At 27.5% G+C, this 24,558-nt stretch overlaps 1 protein-coding gene across 2 annotated transcripts in view; it reads left to right on the top strand.

Annotated features, from left to right (window-relative positions):
- LOC148228485 (homeobox protein aristaless-like) overlaps positions 1 to 15,336 on the top strand; it is a 102,040-nt gene extending 86,704 nt beyond the window's left edge. For both annotated transcript variants that reach the window (XM_088198980.1, XM_088198981.1), the window contains exons 2-4: positions 2,953 to 3,397; positions 3,832 to 3,877; positions 14,339 to 15,336. In XM_088198980.1, the coding sequence (XP_088055106.1) occupies positions 2,953 to 3,397; positions 3,832 to 3,877; positions 14,339 to 14,899 (1,052 nt within the window). In that variant the 3' untranslated portion in view covers positions 14,900 to 15,336. The remainder of the gene's footprint in view (positions 1 to 2,952; positions 3,398 to 3,831; positions 3,878 to 14,338) is intronic.
- Positions 15,337 to 24,558: the final 9,222 nt, after the last annotated feature.

Below are 24,558 nucleotides of genomic sequence, written 5' to 3' on the forward strand. Positions count from 1 at the left end.
AAAGGGCAGCTGGGCAAAAGAGCATGCATCAAATGAACGCCGTCATATGAGTAATTTATTTTACGTATTTTTTTCAAATAATTAAAATAAATGAAAAAAAGGTCTGGCAGGCTATATACCTGCCCTATAACGTCGAGTCGATAATTATTTGTCAATTTAATGGAACATAACAGAACAAATGTAATGATAAATTCAAAATCAGCGTTTCATTTTAGTAAAAATATATGTACATCGTGCGTATGGGGAGGGGAGCCATACTTGAGTATGTACGTAATAATTAATTAATAAAAATGTTTTCATTGACTGATCATTTTAATCGTCATTACGCTCTGGCACATAAAATATTAATTTTAGCGCCTATATCTCGTGAATTTTTATTTTTTGAAATTTCTCACAATTTACATATATTTTGTATATCTAATTCCTAAAATATTCATTACTTGATTATAAGTATTTTTGCGCTCTTATGACGTGCTCTCTTTTGTCAAACGCTCATATGGCTGTCTGCGCATTTGACGCACGCTACTTTGGTAAACGCTCTTATGACGCAGCTCTTATAATGCAGCGCTCTTTTGCCGCACGCCCATTTGTCCGCGCTCATTTGTGACGTTGCCTTGTATTATTTTGTATTCAGATGCGTGAATAATGCCAATTAATGAGTTGTTTGCAACATTTTAATAGTAATTTTATAATTGGTTAATTATTTTCTAATTTGTTTATATATATATATTAAAATAAATGATAGATTTATAAGAAAAGAAAAATAATATATTTAATATAAAACAGAAAATACACCTTTTTTACGGCAACGTCACAAATGATTTTTCTTTTCTTATAAATCTAACATTTATTTTAATATATATAGAAACAAATTAGAAAATAATCAAATAATTATAAAATTACTAATAAAATATTGCAAACAATTTATTAATAGGCATTATTCACGCATCTGAATACAAAATAATACAATTAATATTAGTTATAATCCTTATTTTATAAAATACATACATATACTTGTTAAATAAAGTTAGTTAAAGAAAAAATATTTGGTTACTTATATTTTTAACAAAAATAGCTAAAATAGTATTTGAGAACGTATTGATAATACAAAATAAACTCATATTTATTTTTAATCATATATAAATAATTATTATTAAAATTTAATGTATCAAAATTTGTATACTTACATAGTTTTAAATATATAGATAGAGAAAGAGTGTAAAGCTGAAATATGCTATATATGATAGTATATAATTTGGAGTCTGTTTAATTATTTTTTCAAATAAGTAAGTTATATATAATTGTAAATATAATACATTGACGGTAAATTACTTGAATCTAAAGGACTAAGAGATACATATATTGCTTAATAAAAATACTTACCACTTGTAAAAACAATAGATATTTAAATCTACAATATATAGGTTTTCACACAATTAATAGCTCTTCTGAAATAAATAGCAAAATTATGCAATATATTATACATTATTAGTATATTGTCATATTTTAATACACAATGTAAATTAATATATAATTATCTAAGGCATCCTATATATGTAATAAAGATAATATTAAACGTATATTTTACGCTTATTTTTTTAACGTATAATATATAAATAAAATCGCTGCGTTTTGCCAAGTAATTCGCATCTTGCGTTTTTACCACGCTCGGTGAGTTAATGCATTTTTAAATAATGAGACGCGATGCAGATACAATATTTTTATGCATAAAATGCAAATGCGGTGAATTTTGCATGGGCGAAAAAATACGATGTGAAAGAAAAAACGCACATCATTCCACTATCGTGGATAGTCATCTCGTTTATGCGAATTTACATATCGCGTTATTCGATTTGAATCTAAACGAACGCAGCGACGTATCAGAAAACTCGAGCAGGAATCTCTCGAGCTTTATTGCCGAGTGAACTTTCGATAGCGATCGTATTATGTTTGGTAGTTGGCTCATTTTACTTTGTAAAGTCATGTGTGTGTATATAATTTAGGTGGTGCACTTCCTATGCAAATTGCTCGTTTGATTCGCTGATTATAATCGAATTAATTGTCATGTAACGATGAGAAAACTGTTACACTTTAAAATCAATAGAGCGATACAATCAATTGTGATAATTGTATTCTAAATATTCGTATACTTAACTAGAAAATGGCACAATTATTATTTTTTATTCTTATTTTTTTAATTGATTTTTGTAATGCCACTGTTTGAGATTTGCGTTAGCTTAATAATCTGAATCATTTTTATAAGGCAGTGCAAATATCTTTACACTCAATTCGGATCTCACACGCTGGGTTTGCGATGTGGCAAGTTTATGTGTGAACTTTTATCCCATGAAAAAATTTATTCATTGGCTAATGTTGCGATCAAAAAAAAATTGGTATCAATAATTAAAAATCTAAATCTATGGTTTTAATTATATTTGATAAAATCAGCTGTACTATCCACATTTGTACACATGAAAGACGTATGGTAATAATATATTTTTAACTTTTACATTGAAAGGAAATAATAGATGCATTAATTAATCACATGTAATATATAAAACATCTGCTATACAAGCCTCATTAAATATATAATATTTCTAAATACATAAATCGTATATACTATAAAATTAATTAAGAATTACATTACGTTCTTATTGCATCATTCTATAATTGTAATTAAATTATTATTTAATATATTACGTATTTACTGTACTAATAAAAACAGCTTAGTCTACATATAATATACTTACGCAATTATATTTTTATTTAAGCAATTATAAAATCGAAACTGCATTACAAAAAGCGTAAATGCATACGGGCGCTATTACGGAACAATTTACATAAAATTAGTACAAGAACGAGCTTTTACAACCGACAGTAGCCTTATTTTTAGCAAATTACTTTATGACGGTAAATTATGTAGATAATAATATTGTTTTTTATTCATTGCAGATTACATAGGACTTCATCAGTCGAAGCAGGCAAACATTTCTCCCCCTCTGGAGGATCTTTCGCCCCAAAACATGGGCGTATCTGAAGAAGCCAAACCTGAAGAGGCATCCCCTCGTCCATTGCAACCGGGAGATTCACCCCCGGAAGTACATAGGATAATGCATACATCTCCAGATATGCATAGAAGTCTACATTCGCCTTCTGATTCGAGGAGGAGTATGCACACGCCTCCTGAAGCTCATCACGGGCTTCATTCGCCCGGAGAGAGACCAGGACCTCCCGGTAGCACCCACAGTAATCCTTCAGACAATAATTCAGACGGAGAAATGGACGAATTTGCGCCGAAAAGAAAACAAAGACGCTATAGAACTACCTTTACTAGTTTTCAATTGGAAGAATTGGAAAAGGCGTTCGCGAGAACGCACTATCCGGATGTTTTTACTAGGTATGTATCTCTATCAAATAATACGTAGATTAGATGATTGTAAACACCCAAATGGCATCATGCTTGAGTGCGTGTGAAAAAATTACATAGATGTATTAATATATATAACTTCGCCGTATATCAAACAGCTGGAGTCAATGGTTTGCGTATTAGTGAATCAAATCAAATACTTTGAGAACGTCGTGACGACACCAAATGTCATGGTGTTTTCTAATCAAATTAGTTACGAAATCGTGTATTCATAGATCACGTATACGAATTAACTGCTAAACATTATTATCTCAAATATCAACCGACGAAATCGTGTCGAGCGTGCGCATTATTTAATAAACGCAAATTGGTTGTAATGACGATGAATTATCTCGGATAGAAAAGCGCTTATGGTGTTTAAAGCTTTTTTAATCAACGTAATTAATGTTTGTGTTGTTTTACAGGGAAGAATTGGCGATGAAAATTGGTCTCACGGAAGCTAGAATACAGGTAATATTTTCTTAATATTTTATAAGTTAATTATTGCCGATTGAGCTTTATTGTTTAAACTGTTTTTCACTTGAAATTTACAGTAGTATGTATTTGTCCATTAACAAAATTTAATTTAATTACAAAAAAATACAGAAATGTTATTTTTAATATATCACTACGATACTAGACTTTTTTTATAAATTGTAATCTATTCAATTTGTAAGACAAACAATACACAAATAATGTATTGCGCGTCACACGTAGAAAAAATGACTATTGCAAAAAAATAATACATCACTAAATCGCATCATAGTATATTGTAATAAATTATAAAAATTCAACTAAAAATGAATAAGTCAAAGTTAACATTTTAAAAAACAAAGATTTTTTATATAATTAGCTATTAGTAAATTACGAAGCCTTGAAGGTAAACCAAATCACGATTTATATTTGTCATCTAAATAAAGTTTAAAGATTTTTAGACAAAAATCTTGTTGTAAAATTAATTTAAATTAAACTAATAGACATATTCATAATATTATATACTGTTAACGTATTTTAGTATTTATATATTATGTTTATTGCTTCGTATCATATTTAGATGATAACATTGTCAAATTTTTTTTCACGGTCTTATTTTTCATAATAATTATTAATATTAAATGAAAATTATTTAAGCTAATATTTTTAGTTTACCACATTATCTTATATATCAATTATCACATTGCTATTTTTTTTGTAAAACACAATCATTGAGCATAATTAAATAAATTGTGACATACAAAAAGCCGGAGACCGAGTCGAGAAAGAGAAAAAATAGTCATTAATCAGTAGTAGAAATTCTTGCGGATACCAGTCGGTCGAGTGGAGCTACTAATTGAAGATAATTATGACGTTTGTGAGCCTTATTCAGGGATGCTGAAGGGCAACGTTCCTATATAGTTGATCTCGGCGCAGAATCTCAAACCATTAATCTCGGATGAGTAATTTAATGAAAATTTTTATACCTAGCCATTATTAACGACGTGCGCGCCGTTTACGTGGAAATGATCGGCATATGAATGAAAAATATTTCATAAAGACGTCATAATCTCAAACAATAAAAAGAATATGTCATCTGATATGGCAATACGATCATTGTGTGCATATGAAAAAAAAAGATAACATAATTGGCTTGCGTTAATACGGTATCATAATTTATATTCTGCGAGCGTGTTTAATTAAAAATTAAATAAGGAACATCTCCAATCGACGAGATACGACTCAGCGTGAGTCCTTTTACTATAAACTCGCAAAGAACAAAATCCCGCAAACAAGTTTTTACTAACAAGAGACTAAAACGACGAAAAAATGCTTTAGGATACGTGCTCGGCGAACAAAAGACAAAGTGATTCAGAGTATCATAAGAAATAATCAATCGTATATTTATTCGATGCATTTTATTCCGTTATATTGCGTAACGCGATCGTATCTTATAATCGATCTCGTTTTATTATTCATTTGCCTTTGGGTTTGATAAATGGAAAAATAATTGTCTATCCGGTCGGTGTCACTTTGATTTGCAATAGAAAGTTTTTCGAGCGTATTCTAATTAAAATTATTACAACTGTGCGCATTGGTTTTAGTTAACCGTCGGTTTAATTCAGTGGTTTTCGTAATTGAATTTAAAAAAAATATCTGTTCAGCGAGTAAAAAAATAACGATCCATTATAAAGCGTGTGAGAAGCTTAGAATTAAATCTGTTATAACTTCAATTTGTATCAATTGAATACGCGAGTAAAAATAATTAAAAAATTAAATTCAGTTATGGTGAATAAAAAACAGCCGTAATGAAGGAAACAGCTGCCGTTAACAGTAGAAATTTTACTGCTTCTACGTTTCGGATTTAATCAAATTTATCACTGGAAAGCGATTACAAAATGATCCACTTTTCTAATAATTCAATTAAAATAAGAATTGCTCGCTATGCCGTGAAAACTGTAATTAAGTACAAATTTTTCTTCAACAAAAGGAAACAGTAATAATAATAAACCTTTTATTGCGATATATCAAGCTTTTTATGTAGCTATTTGATCGCCTTTAAAAAAACCAAATAACACTTCTGATTCAGATGTAATTTATGGTGTTATTTACAATCAGGGTATTTTTTTAATAATTCCTAATAAAAAATGCAATTAAAAATAAAATATTTTAATTATTAATCAAGTTTCATATATATATAATAATTTATTTTATATATTTAAATTAAAACCATCGTAACCTAACAGGTCATCTTAATAATATTTTCTAAATTCTAATCTTACTTTTTTATATTTCAACTATTTTTATATATAAATATATATATACAGCTAGATGAAATACAAATTAATATACTGATAATTAAGTACATTTACAATAATATACTTTTATGTATATATATATATATGTATATATTCATGATTTTTGTATTAGTTTTTTAATAGTTTTACAAAGTAGTACAGTAAAAGTATTAGCTTAAATATATTTTACAGTGGAAAATAAAATCAATAATAATTAAAATATTACTTCTTTTTATGCGAAATTTAAATGATTTTTTTCAATTGCAAGATATGGACGATGATTTTAGAAGTAGTACAATACAAAATATTAGCTTATATGCATTGTATGGTATTAAATAAATTTAAAGAAATAATTTAAATATGCCTTATATGTGAAATTTATATAGAAATATTTCTTAATAGCAAAATATTGTCGATGATTTAAAAAAAATCGTCTTCTAATATTCCTAAAAAGTAGTACAATAAAACATATTACTTAAATATATTTTACAGTAATTTACCAAAATTATAATAATTATTAAAATAGGACTTGTTTTAATGTGCAATTTAGTTTTTGTTTCAGTCTATTATTATATAAAAAGCCAACAATTTAAATTAATAAATTAATATAAAATAATAATTTAGTCGACTTAGTAATAAAAAAATTTTAATGGGGCTACTTTTAAATGTTCGGAAATATGTTTTTATAATATATTTTATTAAAATCAGGTTTAAATTTGTATGCAATACTGTAAATATAAAATCTGAAATTGCATATACATTTCTATTAATTTTTTTTTGTAGTATTATTTATATTAACCATAAATAATATTCAGAATATTCTATTATTTGCTTTTAATAATATATTTAATATTTTAATTATATTATTCACTTTATTATTAAAAATATTTAATTATTTGAATATTTAAAGAAGAAAAATCTCTTTGATGCTTATTACACTAAAATTAAAATGGTATAAACTTCAACATTGGATATTGTATATATTTTATTTTTTGTACATCACACATTTTGATGAACGTTGTCGTTCTTTTTCCGAGAAAAAGTATACATGTGACACGATATTGAGTGATATTATTAAATCTATAAAAGTGTTTAAGAAATGCATCTAAATGTATTTAGAAATTGGAAAACGACAATAGATAATTTAAGGGGACTAAAATAAAAAATCTTCCTGTTGATTATTATGACCAAAAAAGAGCATAAATGGATAGAGAGATCTTCAAAGAATTCTTCAAAACCAATTGGGTTCCTGAAGTAAGAAAATTTCACAGAAAGCGGTATTGTCAATAAAAGCATATTAAAAACGAACGACGAGCATTTGATTGGAAAGAAGTTTAATTCAACCCATGGACAAAGGTATTATATTATCAATGAAACGGCTTTACCGTGCTGGTCTTCTCGAAACTTTTGCTGAGGAAAATTCAGAAAAAAATGACGACATTGGATGTTACACGTGGAAAGGCACAATCTAAAGTCAAAAGTGAAACCAGTCACGCTTGTTCAAACGTAAAAAAATATTATAGTAGATGTGATGGATTCTGAAGACTCCGAGGAGCGAAAAATATATTAAATATTTAGATTAAACGAAAATTTAAAATTATTTAAAAAAGTCGTTTAGGAAAACATCGAGGAGTGGTTTGTGGCAATTTAAATGATCCGGGTTTTGAATGCTTAAGTGATGCTTTTCTATTGTGACAAAACAGAAGAGGAAGATAATGATAATGAGAATACAAGTAAAGAAGATAATAACAATTACATTAGTCACAAGACGGCAACAAATTTTGTTTAAATTTCACTGGAAATCGACCCAAGGAGATTCCAATACAACGATATAATAGCCGTTAGAAAAATTTGTAATGATATTCTAAAATTATTTAGAGATTTTTAAAAAAAAAACAAAAATAAATAAAAATTATTAGTTCGGATTATCTGGGTTTTTTTTCAATTAGATCCGTGATCTTCTTACCTAGCCTTAGCCATAATAATCAAAAGTATACGTTATTTATATTACGTATTTATATATTGTTGTACTATAGGTTTTCTTCGTCTTCATCAATAGATACACTACTTTAATTAATAAGTATTTTCATAGGTCATAGGTGCGCACACCATCAAAAAAAGTTGTTTGACAACCAGCGAGCAGTTGAAAGAGCAGCAAGCTATTGTATAAACTATATATTAGTCGTCGATGGGAAATGACTAACTGAAAATTTAACTCAATGTCTGACATCTCGTCCAGTTCGATCAGTGACGCAATAATGTCATGACATCGCCCAGGGCAAAATTGAGCGTTTCGTTCGCAAATTGCCGTCCCTCGGACGGAAATGCGATATCGCGATTTGCAGTTGGTTGCATTTATCACTTTGCAATTAATCATTTTGCATCTGGCAAGATTAAAATTGCCGCTGCTGCCGCCGCACTGATTTGTCTCAACCCAAATACGATAATCGACCGGCGATAAATCACAATCTGTTTCGAAAACCAATAACTTTGTCCGTTACGATTAATTACAATTACACACCCTAATTGCCACTCGATTACCTTAGAAACGAAACGACACGCACACTATACAAGACAGGTGTCATAAGCTAAATATTTCATATGCTAATGTCGACAATTATTGTAAATTATTTTTTTACCATATGTCAAATGTATGTATTCGTACAATTTCTGTATGAATTAATCCTAATTTTTGGTTTTATATTTCAACTGTATTCATTTGAGGTAAACACGACATTCAGTTACGCCTGTATATAAATTGTATTTTAATAGTGACAAACTGACAACATATGTAAGCTTTGACTCTAATTAAAATTATATACCTACAACCCACAAATGCAAAATAAAATCATATTACACAAATCTATTCTTTTAAAAAATCATATTTGTTTAAAAAAATTATAAATAATTTCCATATACCATCGATTATAAAACGCACCCTTATTTTTAATTAAATATCAAGATGAGAATAAAATTAATAAATTATTCAAAAACTCTCGAGATTTAATCAAGTATTATAAACACCGCTTGTAAAATTGTTTACATTTCTAAACATAATTTTATAAACGATAATCTAAATGAGCTTTTTTATGTATTTAATCAGATACCTTTATCAATATTTTTATTTAATATAATAAACGATTAAATTTCAGGGTTTGCTAACATTATATTATATTAATAACTTAATCAGTTCATGAATAAATTAAAGAAAATTACCTGGTAATATATACAATGTATAGACATTAAGAAATATATATATTTTATAAGATCTAATATTCTTGATACACATATAATGTTACGATCTTCATTATACTCACAATTGCACGAACATTCATAATAGACGTCCATTTGTAAAGATCTCATAATAGATCCACATAGTTGAATCTCATTATCGATGCACAATAAATTACTAGTTTCTGAATCGTATCAATATAATTACAGTGCGAAATTTATTCTCCATTTTTGTTCGCGCCGCCTTTTCACAACACTTGTTATTAGATTATAAACGTTAAATTGCATATTGAGTGGCGTTCAAAGTGTTCCAATATAATGTCCATGGAGGGACACATTAACACAGCTCTTTCGAGATTGTCCATTTGACATATATGATTGAACATTGAGCAATGCCTATTCTCGGCACTGCTTATCATCTCGGACGGCTGACACGCAGTTTGCGAAATATCTGTATCGGATAATTGCAAATGACAGGAGCAATAATTAGTTTATCTGAACGCTTCGCGCAAGAATTCCTCTCACCTGCGTCGACGACGCCAAGAACACGATTAGTGTATAAATATATGTATAGACCTCATGAAACATAAATTAATTAAATAAATAACCAAAATAGTAAAATTAAAGCTTGACATAAACATCGAAAATTGATCCCAGTAATTTGATAGCTACTATATTTTTTGTCATGAATTTCAATAATTCAATGACGTGATAAATAATTTGTATTATAAATTTAAGATTTAATTACGGTTTTTTTTAATTAATTAAAAATGTTATATGAATGTTTATGTTCAATTAAAATATTCCAAAAATATCGACATTGTAGTAAATAGACACAGATACAATGTAAGAGATTTATTAACATTTATATTGCATTGTGGTGTCTAGAATCATAATATTTACATTATAAGTGAATTAAATAAAAACTTCATTATTTTCAATAGAAATTTCGTCACTTATAAATTTAGAAAATCAGAATAAAAAACTAGAAATTGTGAGTTATATATAATTTAAATATTATTTTAATATTTAATATATATTAAAATAAAGTATATTAGGTAATCGTTTTTTTAATCAATCAAAAAATTGTTTATAATAATCATTTTTTTTTAATTCCATTAACATAAAATGTTGGCGACTTTGATGCAAAATATTTTTTTTCTCATCGTCTGCACTGATTTATTTTCGTCTAGGAAGTGTTGCATCGATCAAAATAAATGGTATTTGGAAAGAGCAAGGTCTGGAAAAAAATGTGGATGAGATAAAATCTTTCGATCAAGTTTCTTCATTTTATCGAGAGTCAATTTTGCAACATCTGTTGCAAAATTGACGCAACTTTTGACAAGTGCAAGCTTTTTTTGTGCAAACGATCTAGCTGTTCATAATAGAAGCTTTATGTTATTGTTTGGCCAGGTTTTAGAGTTTCATAATGCACAATTCCTTTGCAGTCCCACAATACACAACGAGTCCGGGCTTTTAGGTATATATTACTTAACATATGTACAACGACTGTCTTCTATGAAGATTTTTCACATATTTAACACATATTTTTAATATCCGGTTATCAAATGTTCGAGAAAAGGCGACCTGCTTTAAAATTCAGAAGCTCTTGGAATATCCAGATACTCGCTGATTTGATTCCTTTGCTCAATTGTATTATTATTTTAGTTATAAAAAATATTTTTAATGTGCCACTAAATTTAGTACTACTATGTGCATTTATAGTACAAAAAAAACACGTAAATAAGTATGTCTGATATTATTTCTAGAAATTATTTTAATCTCACGGCAATTACTATGTGATTATTTGATTGTTATAATGATAAATGTGCTAAATATTAAAAGCAATAATTTTTTTACCAAAACCTGTTTGAGGTTCATTTGAAAACTCGTTTTGACACTTTTTGAAGCATTATCAATATAAGTGGGCGTATGGGTCGTAATAATTTGGAACGCACAGTTTAGTAGCCACTTTACTTATCAGTTATCATATACATATTAAAGATTACTTAAGTTTAAAAACATATTATAAATATAAACAATAAATATAAATATAAATAATACAAACGATCACAGAGTATATAAAACTATTTTTCAATGTTTAATAATAATCGATACTCTGCTTTACTGAGATAATTTATTTAAATGCGCAAAAATCTCAAGAGTCGTACGTCAAGAGGCGGCTAGATAAAAACCCAATTAAGCGGACAATTTACGATGTGTGTAATTATCGGCGGTACGAGTACGTGTAATGCGAGAGTCCGCCTTTATAATTAAATTCCGGGCCAACATGAATAATTCGGGCATTATTCATGTACGACAAAAAGCCACCGAACCCATGAGCAGCACTGAATGATTATGATTTTTAATATGATGGAATAAAAAAAATACGACCGTGAAGTGGCGGACAAACGAGGCTCTTTGGCGCTCGAGATTTTTCGGACGAAGTTGAAACGTTAATATCGCCATTTTATGGGCATGAAATAAACACAAGTCGGTAAATTAGCTTTACCTCGATTGTGCACAAAAGCGAATAATCAATTCACGTGGAAAGATTATTATCGTTTTACGTCAGCGTTTTCAGAAGTTTAAAGCAATAAAATATTTTAATAACTTAATTTAACTTACGGAAATACGGTTAAAATATAAATATATTTTTTTCATTATATTTATATTACCGATGGCTTCAATTAAAATAAAAACATTAAAATTTGTATAATTAACTTAAGAATATTATTAATTAGGTTTTAAATATTAATTAATGAATATCAATGGCCTTCAATCTAAATTGTACAGCGTCACTTTTATATGAAAATGTCTTAATAAGATATGTTTTATCTCATGTTGTATTCTCTCTCAATAACAAGGTATTTAAAAAACTAGATAAACATAAAACGCCTTATTATTACTTCATTCCAACGAATAAAAGTAAGCATTTTTTCCCTTCTTGTCAAGTTGACAATTACAGAGTTAAAGGCAATTAACACTATGGCCATCCTTCAAACAACTCATATTAAAACACTCTTAAGTCAATCTTACACTTATGGTAGAATACACTTATGGGCATCTTAAACATAACTTACATTAAAACATAAAAAACTGCATATTGTTTTCTCAATGCCCTTCATATTTTTTTAAATCTATCTTTATCCCAACATTCAGTAAAACTCATATATAATTAATTTGTTGAATTTATTATTAGTGATTCATCTAAAGAACTAATAAGTATATAAATTATTTTTCTTTTCAACCTTTCGGTCGATCTCTCCGTAATCAATTTATTTGTTTCTTGATTCTTCTTTTATATTTCCGTCTTTCATTTTCTAAGTCTTTGAATAGGAAAGCTTAGGATTTACCTATGAGCATCCAAGATCACTCTAAAAAATATTTTGGAACATCTGAATTATTTCTATGTTGGAGACGTTTGCTGATCCCCATTGTTGAATGCAATACATCCAAATTGACTTAAGGATGGATTTTTATTTTAACAATTAATTATCCACTGTAAGTTGAAAGGCTTAATTAGACAGTAATATTATTTCATAGTTGTTTTCTTTTACTCTTAATATGGGTTTTCCATGTAAGCCTTCGGTTGAGGTGTAGCCCCAAATACTTATTTATGTTATTATTGTTAGTACAATTGCCATTATTACGCATTGAAGAAACCTGTCAAATCATGATGATCAGATTTATTATTTTTTTTGATATGGAACATATTTTTTTTAGCTAATAACAATTAAAATAAATACTACAATATGTTAATTTGTAAACGCAGTTTTTTTTAATTTACACTTATTTTTTAATGTTTCAAAATGTGTTACTTTTGCTAGTAAAGTATTAAAAACTAGATTTTAATTTTAATATACATATACATATAGTATATATTTTAATAATCCAGATCTCAGATACAAGTTTCAGATTGCAATTATATTATTTTTAATTAAAAAAGTCAAATTTTCGTATGTTTTTTAACTAAATTGTTTTTTTTTAGTAAGTCCAAATTACATTTTTGCTTTCATCTGAAGCTTTCCTAATATAGACAATTTAACCATAAATTACGGCTAGTATAAGCATGCATAATTTTGCATAGATTTTACATATGATAGCAATTTTATTAAATTTAAATATAAAATTATCCACTGATTTAATAAATAACAAATTTTATAATACCGCATGTTAGCAAAATTATACTTAGGCAATATGCAATATATTTTAAATGTAGGAACAGCTAACTACTTTATTTAGCTATACATACATTTAAAGTATATTGCAGATTGCCCTTACGATAAAAGTATAATTTTGCTAATATATGATAAATTAAATTCTTATACATTTAGTTATAATTTTGATACAAATTGTTAAATAAAGGTAGCAAAAATATGTTATTAATATTGGTTGTATTAAGGTAATTTCAATTAAAATTAAAATTATTATTTTTTGTCAACAACGTTAAATTTTCATTAGCTTCGTGCCAATTACAAACTTATCTTGTGTAATCTCGGAGCTTATCGGCGACAATCGCATTTGTCCAGCGTTGCCAGCCTCACTCCTTATACCATTATAAACACACAATAATTAAATCTAATCGTACATTTCAACTGAGCATAATTGAATTTTCCATTCAATAATTGCCGGTTACGAATGGCCGCCGAGTATTTAGAAATAAAAATTAAACCCCATGGAAACGCGGTTAGGATAGTATGTACATACGCGTTTGCTTTTGCGAGCGCAGTATACATATTAAATAATAAAAAAATGAGATTGTTATCGCGGCATTAAATATAAATTGAATGTTGAAAGTAGGAGTTGCCCGGCGAACAAATTGGATTTTACCCGACATGTGCCAAGTATTATACGCGGCGAGCCCTAAAACGCCGCGTATCCAATTACTCGTTTTCGTATTAAAAATGGTATTTTTTCGTTGTTGCAGGTGTGGTTTCAGAACAGGAGGGCCAAGTGGAGAAAGCAGGAGAAGGTCGGACCTCAAGGACACCCCTACAACCCCTACTTGCCGGGAGCTACCCCTGCACCTCAGGCGCCTACGGCTCTACCGAATCCTTTCACGCATCTGGGATTCAACTTTAGAAAGCCTTTTGACGGCGCTAATCTAGCTTCGTTTCGCTATCCCCCTATGCCTACCGGTCCAGTGCTACCCTCAGCTTACTTGGGCGCCACCCACCCTTTCCATAGGGCTGGACCTCCTTTGTTTCCGGCTAGTATGAGTCATCTGTACAGTCCGGCGGCTGCCAGTTCGTTCCAAACTTTGCTGGCCAATATATCAGCTGCTCAAAGACCGAAACTTCTTCCGACGACGGCTACTGAATACGTGACGCAATCTCCTCCTTTATCTCCTGGAGGTGGGTCCTCGCCTGGAGCGCCAGACGTAGACAGGAGGAGCTCGAGCATAGCAGCTCTGAGATTGAAAGCTCGAGAGCACGAACTCAAGCTTGAAATGCTCAGGCAGAACGGACACGGCGACTTGATTAGCTGAATTTTTTTTACAAATTGACAACGATTGTGATAAGAGTGCGTTATTTTTGTGTTCGGACAATGGATACATCAATTATTATCAGTATTATATATGAGATGTAAAGCATTTAAATTGTTATAATAAATAATTATCGTATTATTAGATTGCGTTCGGGTGAGTCACTTTCCTGATTTTTTGAGACTAATTAAATCCAAAATTAAAAATATTTTTATTGACGTCTATGGTAATAATTAATTAAATAAAAATGTATCTATACCTCCAAATGATTAATAAAAAAAATGGAAAGCGACTCCCGTTTATAAAATCAATCATGACTTTGTTGAAAGATAATTATAGAATATTCAAGATTATATAAATGTAATCTTGGACTGAAATTAATAAACACAAGATTATGTATTATAATTATTATACCAACACGAAAACCGTCCTTTAAAAAATAAGTGTTATAAATAAATGGTTTTTCGCTTTGTTTAAATATACGTTGTATTACCAAATTAAGAAATTTGTACATATTACTGTATTTTAATATTAAATATAAATGTATATCATCAAGAATGTTATATAAATGATATTTTAATCGTTATTGTTCATTATAAGTTTTTTTTACATATTTTTCTAGAAAAGCAATATTTACTTTTAAACAATTATCTAGCTATCGTTTTGTTATTTATATATGTGAATCTAAATATTAATTATTAATAAATAAAAAATGTAATTATTTAATAGTACAAAATTTTAAACAATAAAAAACATAGAATATACATTTGCATTATTTATTTTTAATTAAAAACACAATCGAGTATAACACGACGTCCTTGCGTTAATCTTAAGTTGATTTTAATTAATTTATATTTTTTATTAACAAATTGATTTATAATCGTTTGACGTCCGCCAAACGCAAACGTTTGTTGCGCAACCGAAATTGATTATTTTCATCGTCTAATCTCGTAAGAATCATACATTTTTAATTATATATAACGCTCAGCCTTGTGTGTAAACACAGATGTCGGTTACCAAAATCGATTTTCTATGCACGTCGTAGAATATATAAAATAAAATTATATTTTGGGCGTAAGAAACTTAATAAATAGAGAGCACTTCCGTCGACCGCTTTCGAGGGCAACTAATTCGTTGATAATTGCCGCCCACTCCTTCTGTTAATTAAATTTGTATCTTGTTAAAGTCTTCTTAACGAACAACATATTAAATTAAGCAACAGGTCGTTACTGTAAAAATATATGTGAGGAGAAAAAATATACCCTTCTTGCTAAACATGATGGTGAAGCGCCCCGCCCCTATGCCATCCCGTCAGCCGTCATACCTATAAATTTTAGTTTTTTTCTTTCAAAAGATACATTCTTCGAAAATTGAGTTTGCTTCTATGTATAATAAAATTTTATACGTATCGGGGATGCATATTTTTTTTAAACAGTTAAAACTAATCATTTTAATATTTTAATATATGGTCATAACAATATAAATAGAAAAAAAATATGTCATGCTTATTAAAAATGACATAAATAGGATGATTTTATTTATTTTAATAGTATTTTTATTTTAATATTATTTTTATAAGATTTAATACATTTGAAAAATATTAGTTAAACACATTAATACTTATAACACTGGAAGTGTTTGTTCGATAGTACATAGCTACGTGTCAAATGAAACTGCAAAAATTATAAAAACGACTGATACAAAAACTATTTCTAGCAATTTATCACATTTTTAAATTCAATGGGTTAATCTAAATTAATTTATTGTGTCGTAATTATCATATTCCCAGATTATAAAGGTATTTTAAATGTACTTAATAGTATCATAATATTTTTTTGTGCTTTGATAATTTTTGAAAACTATAAAACCAACATTTAATTTTACAAATAAATTAAACTGTAATATAATTTTAATAATAATATTTAATCGAATTAAATGAGCGTAGTATTATATACTGTAATTAATAATCAATTCAATAAGATTGAGACGCAATTGCTATGCTGCAACGTAATTTGTTAATCGCCCAAAATCGAGTTATATGAACGTTTGTTTATAGTGAAGCAATTAGAGCAAACAAGGGATCGATTTTGTATCATTTGTTTGAACGAAGCGATGAATCGATAGTATACTTGACACCGAAAACAGTACTGCACTTGTTCTCTTTGTCACAGGGAAATGCGTCACGTGTTATATCACTGGTTTGATCGAAGCGACGAATCTATGGTGTACTTGTTATCTTATGGAATGTGTCATAAGGAAATGCGTCACGTGTTGGATGTATATAAATATGAGAATGAAATAAAGAGATAGCCCTTGATCTTGAACTCGGAGAGAAAGAGAGTGATGGTTCGAGTCAATACAAAAGCGTACTCATTTAAACAAATCGTTCGTACAGCCGATTTCTCCTCCCGGTTGTCAAAGTTAAAGTAAAAAAGATCTATTTATTTTAACAAAAATAAAATCTTAAAGTTTTAATTTACATATCAATTCAGTAATATCCTAATTTTTGATCATTTTTTTTTTATTTTAGATAACAGAAAAAAATCAGAATCTATTTTATTATATTTATTGTGTCAGTATTTTTGTTTGGTTTTTGTCAATAATTTAATTAAATGGTCGATAGTTTTAATATCCACATAGTCATTTTGTTTTTTAATTAGGCAGTAATTACAATTTTTAATTAAATGGTCAGTTATATGTATGTATTTTAAAAGACATGAAATAAAATATGTTTATACAAACATCACATATAATCCTACATATAGTATAAATATGTGTGCTAATAATAAATAAATTAGTTTTAGTATTATCACTATGATCGTTTATCAAACATTTACTAATCATTTTTCAAAATTAACTGACCATATATTAATAATATTTCAAATAATTTTATTAAAAATTGCCACTTATTTTTTTAATAATACATGTTAAAATAACTCCTAATATCAATAAATAATACCATAAAAGATATTACATTATCGATAAATAATATAAATTATTGCAAAATTTACTTTTCATATAAAATAAACTTTTGTAGTAATTCGTTTTTATATCATATCTTGATAATGAAAAACAAAATAAATATTCATGATAATGGAGTAATACTACTGTTGATATTTTATATTTAAATAGTATGTTTTTATCTTGATGACATAATAGGTTACAGAGCATCCCTGACTATGATCTTGTAAGTTGCCAAAAATTTTAAAAATTATATTTCCAGAGAATTGGGCAATGATAATATATTAAAAATAGAAAAATCAAAATTAACTCGATATAATATAATAACAGAGTAATACTGCTACATTTGAATTTTTGCTTTTATTTTTTTCTGATTTTATTATTATAAAATATTTATTTTATAATAATAAAATCAGAAAAAAATAAAAGCAAAAATAATTGAGATATTAAATCTGTAAAATAAAAAAGACATCATAAAGGTAATTGTTTTTTTGCTATTGCAGGAATAAATAAAATATACAATTGTAAATAATAAATAGGTTTTAATTTACTACTTTTTACAGTTTAACAATAATTGTCAGAAATTATACTTTCTGTTATTTTAACCTAATGACAAAAATCTTACTGAGCAATGAAATAATTTTTAGTTACAGAGCACCTCTAATATAATAAATGTATAATCTCGGAAATTACTAAATTTTGTTAATATTTAATTTTTTACTAGACAATAATGATACATTCATAAACAGAAAAAATAACTTAATATAATTAAATAAAATTATAAATATAGTACATATTATCTTTCGCTATACTAAACATCCATAATCAGCAAAATTAAAGTATGTAAAGAATTATACAAATTAGAGAATCAAGAAGATAAACGAAATTCAAAATGTAAATCTGTCAAATACAAACATGAATGACACAATTTATTAAAAAAAAAGTATTTGCAGTAAAATAATATATGTTTAATTATAATTTAATTAAATGCATAATAAAACTCTAACGTATTAATTTTGAATACAACGCAATTGAACGACGTAAATTTGTTATATTTCACAATTTCAACAACAATCAATTTCGCGGTTATATTTAACTGCACGTCTATCTCATTGTGGTTGTTGTTATTTTTTATACACGTTAGTTCAGTAGTTTTTATTAAATAAATGCTATTTTATAAGACGCGTAATGGATCACGTAATCTCTAGATGGCAAGTAATTGAGCATTATTTTTTTGCACTCACAGATAGATAGGTATAGTATGTATATAATTTCCTGAACAACATTAGCGTAATTTAATTTTAATCATGTCATAACGTTGTGACGTGTCGATATCACGCATGATTGGTCTAGCGTGAGATAACTGGCCAACTGGAGGTCAGATTTCTTTCGACTAAAATAAAATAAAACCCACAAGGTATCCTTTACGATTTAATGCAACATGAAAAAATGAAATATTCGACTAACACGTGCGTTTCGTTCTAATTTTTAGGAATTTTCGAAGGCGGAGAATGGGCATGTCCTGCACGCCCATTCTTAATTAAAATCCATTCTTCATGTGTATAAAAAAATATTTTCGTGTACGAAACTCGGCCCGGCTCAATGTTATCGATTAATTCGATGTGTATGACAGTTTTCGATCCGGTAGCCATGTTTCGGGTTTTAACTAATGGACAACAAAGTTCAAGACCGTGGGTGGGTGGATAAACCCAAAGGTATATAATAAATCCGAGTGCCGCTTATTTAAGAATTTAAATAGTTCATTAGATCGCCCTTTTGTCGCTCTAACAAAGCTTAAAAGGTAATAATTACTTCTAATTTCAATTTTAATAATTCTATCGTTCTTTAAAACGAATTCATTTCTGTTAATGCTCGGCAATTTATCTGTTGGAGCTTGAAGAAGCGTGCTTCGATGGAAATTGATTAGCGCTATTGTGTTTTTGTTATGTTTTTCTTTTTATATATACAACCAATTAACTTTTATGTTCCTTCACAAAATAATTGTTTCTACCCTAATGGATCCTTGTTATGATCGATATTTATACGTGCGCGAGGATCGCGGTCGTATGTCATATTTTTTATCGAAGTGGAACAACTTCATATTTTATTATGATGACTGTTGAACTTCAATCATCCAACACTAATGATGTTTGTAAAGGAAACGTTGGTGTTTATAAAATATATACAATGCTACCTATAAACGTATAAATACATGTATGTATTATTTAGTTGTAAAGTTTATATATATTTAGATCAATATTTTCTATTTTATTAAAAATAGCGTACATAGATGTTTTTATTATTAATAATAATAATTACGTATAATAATAAATTATGTGCAGAGGAACTATGTATGCAGTAGCATTACAATTTAAATACTTTCAGTACCAATATTTAGTTCATTTTCAAAATCAATACCATCATTAGTATGATAAAAGTATAAATTATAATAAAATATATACTTCAACTTTAATTGACACAAAAGTACATAAAAGTACGAAATTATAAATGAAATATACATACATATGTAAAAATAAAGTAATATTTATTTTATACAAATTATGATAGATAATATAATACAGCGAAAGGTCAAGAATAAATTATTAAAAACTGCTCTATTGAAAACAAATTTTACAGAGAAACAGTTATGTACATATCTTTAAAAGTCTTATGATAAACTTTACTTTAGTATATATGTACAAGCGTACAGAATAGTTTTTAACGCCTTGTTTTATTTATTAATCATTGGTTAATAACATCTAAATAGACAAAACGTATTTTACAATAATACCGTTAAGATGTTTATATTTGAACTTTCTGGGAAAAAATGGCCTATGAAAATAGCAGATGATTTCAATATTAGATAATAAATCACAGTTTTTGCACTTCGTGTGAAGTTGATAATCCTGTAGATATGTGTTACAAATATTTAATATTTGCAGTAAAATAAATGTTGAATTGAGTATCAAATTGCACGTCTAAAAATATGATTATAAATTATGTTTATTATTCTTCAAAACTATGCCACATTGAACTTACGATACATTATAATTAAAATTAATTTATTGAGTAATATAATAATAATTTTGGAATATAATCTAACAATTATTTTATATAATATATTATTTATGATTATAAATAATACATTTAGTTAAACATGTTCAATTCACATTATCATATAAAGCAATATTATAAAATAATAAATTTAAACTACAACATAATATCGGACAAATCGATAGTATAATACATATAATTTGTAGAAAAAAATTGTGAAAACATAATTTAATTCCATCACCTGTAATTCTTGTATAATTACAGGTTCGATAGTTAACACGTGTTATTTTTCATTGAACACTCATTTACAATTGTTCAACAAGTTTGCGTATCGAATACACCTTTATGTATTATACTCGGCAAAAATAATGATTTATCGCTGCTTAGTTAAAGTACGAATTTAATTATAATTTCACATTCGCTAATAACAATTAATAAATAACGCAAAACACCCGTCACACTCGGCTCGTTTATTGACGTCTTGTCAAAATTTCAAGACGCTCCTCGTAACCGAACAGTAATTTATTACCCAAAACGCCGCTGACGGTTATTTCGAAACTAATTGATCGTCAACGGGAGGTCCTCGTCCGTCGAAGGCCGAGGTGAGGAAGCAGAGGTGAGGGCTCAGCCCCCGGAGCCCCCCGGAGCTGGAGCGCCGATCACTCATACTTTATTGGGTAATGGCCTTTTGTTTTATTTACAACAATCAATAATAAAAAAAATAATAGTTTAAAAGAGGTACATTGAAAACTCCACGCTTGTGAGTTATTGCCTCCCGATGGACTGCTGTTAAACGGATTAATGTTTGGGGATGTTTAGTAATTTGTTTCGAATTGAAAAAGATGTTCAATATGAACTATGAGAAATGCGGCTTGTCTAAAATTTAATGTTGCTCTCTATCCCCCTGTGATGTTTTGATGAGGTAAAATTAAATCCGGGAAAAAAACATAGTGTATTATTATAAATAAAGTTAAAAAAGTATATTTCAAATTTTAATTATTAGATAAATTATGTCATTGAACAGAACCTCAAAACGTGCTACCAAACTGCAAATAAATAAGAAAAATCTGTCATTTGAAGATATCAGTTTATATTAAATGCAAATAATTATATTGCTTATTTTTCTGTAGCATAAGCCATAGAAATCATAGGAGTTATATTTTATTAAAACATTAAAATGCTTCTATGCATTTAAACTACCGAGATGAAGTTATTCTATGTATTTGTTTTAAATTATTTTATAACAATAACGATTTTTAAAAATATCTTTGCCACACTGTATATTGATAGACCTAAATAATGGACAACTAAGATAAGAGCTTATAGCTATTAATACTATTAATATTGTAAATCTACTGCTTTAACATAGCAGGTCTTAGCCCAAGGCATTACAGAATGTAAAAAATACAGGCAAACAAAGTCTGACAATTGGATACATCTGTTGTTAATATTTCTAAATTATGTATATTATAATATCGCGTCTGTTAAAAAATCAACGGTACAAATACGAAGTATAAACAAACTGAAAGCCAGCAGCAATTATAAAACGTTTTAATGTTTTACTTTACAAAATCAGAAATTAAATATAAAGCGATAAATATTTTTTAGAAATATGTAGAATATTAATATCTATATAAGACAAAGTAATTTAGTTATAACTTTTTATTAGTGTGCAACATTTTGTTAAGCCCCATATAGTTGGTATATTTACTAAAAACACGAGTTCTTGTAGCCTTAACTGCGTTTGAAGAATTTAGTTAGGCAATAATTGAACACTACTTGCTTATAAAGATTCTAGTAAACGCGTCTAAAATGTATTTAACATTTCCCATCCAATTTTGTATTTGTTGTGCTTTTTTTCATGATTCTTTGATCTTCTACAAAAAACTGCAACTAAAATCTGTGCAACCATTTTTAATGATTTACAAAAGATTACCGTTATATTTTATATTTTAAGTTGTTTTATACATAAAAATATGTCTAAAAATACTACCTATTGTTATTCCTGTTTTTTTGGCAAAGCTAAGCGTAGAATACAATAAAACATTGTATTTATACGGTAGGGAATCTTAGCAAGTTCAGCTTTTGCGATAGAAGAATTACTTCTTGCGTTTAGTAAAAATCTTAAAAAATCGTTAATATATCATACTATGTTTTTTTTAACACAAATGTATTTATGTAATATGTTATTTAAAAAATTATCGATTCCAACTATTTTGGTTTGGATTCAAATAAAAATTATACCTAAACGGGTAAAAGTCTTAAAATATTTAAAAAAATTAGTTTTTAGCTAAGACTCTTTTTACACCGTGTAAATTTTATTATAAAAAGCCACTATATACAAAACATTAAAAAAATGTTTTATGTACACATAATAAAATTATTTGCATAAATTTCATATACAGCCAAAAAATATTTTTAATTTAGTTTGCTTTTATAATATATTTTAATTTAGAAAGAGTTCAGAAAAACACAATTTATATATATTATTAAGCAACGATTATACAACAGTGTAACTATTATATGAGATATAAATAATTTTAAAAAGCTTAAAAATATGAAAAAAGGGGTTGATACAGCTTTTTGTTTTAAATTATAGTTATAGATTAAAAATATTTAATTTATTTTAGTACAGACAATTAACACTGTGAAAATAATATACAACGTTATAAATAAGTTTTGATATAACTATAGATGTAAAACTAATAATATTATTTAATATACAATGTTTTAATAAAATCAGTTTCATTAAATCTGCTATTAAGCAAAGCGCCTTCTAAATATCCAATTAGAATGATGTCAAACATAGAGAAAAAAATGCAAACATTTTGATTAATGATATGTATTGACATAACGCATAAAAAATCATACATACATTATTGAATAAAAACTATCTAATTTCCATTTAATGTTTATTTGAGATAACAAGTTTTAGCTATGAATTTATATTTTCTAAAAAATATAGTATATGTATAAATTAAATAAAAAAATAACATAAAAACATTTTTTGTAAGAATTTAATTACTATGTATAATAATATTATATATGCTTAAACTCTAATAAATGCCATAATTTTAATCAATATCATTGATATACGCATATATAGCAAAAAAAAACAGTTTGTTTTAATAAAGTTAACGATGCGGCAGATGTTGGTCGTTTGCTGTTAAATACATATAAAAAAGTTCGACCGTCCCGAAACGATCCTGTTACATATAAATAACAAAGCTTACCCTCTTAACGAACCTTTGTTTAATTTTTCAATTTGTTAATAAATAATCAAAGAATTATTGTAAGTTTATCTTGAAAAAAATGATGGATAAATCATTTTAGCAACTTATTAAAGCGCCGCTGCTCGATCGGTTTCGTTTGGAAACGTAACAAGCGCGAACATAAATCATATTATATTTATTATAGTTTGAGCAAAAAAATAAATTCATATAAAATGATTATTTACATTTAGGAACGCAATAACTTTTGCAAACTATACAAAGTCACGAAAATTAAATAAATAGCGCCCATCAATTTTATTCGTTAATTGACAATTCATTGTATTTGTTTACACGTGTATTTAATATTATTATTATTGTTGAAATTATGTTATTGTATGCGATAATTTCGAAGGATACTTGGTGATTTATCAGGCA

The sequence above is a fragment of the Plectrocnemia conspersa genome, unplaced genomic scaffold (assembly GCF_051122295.1).
Source record: "Plectrocnemia conspersa isolate PC_06_02 unplaced genomic scaffold, ASM5112229v1 ptg000012l, whole genome shotgun sequence".
Lineage (NCBI taxonomy): Eukaryota > Metazoa > Arthropoda > Insecta > Trichoptera > Polycentropodidae > Plectrocnemia > Plectrocnemia conspersa.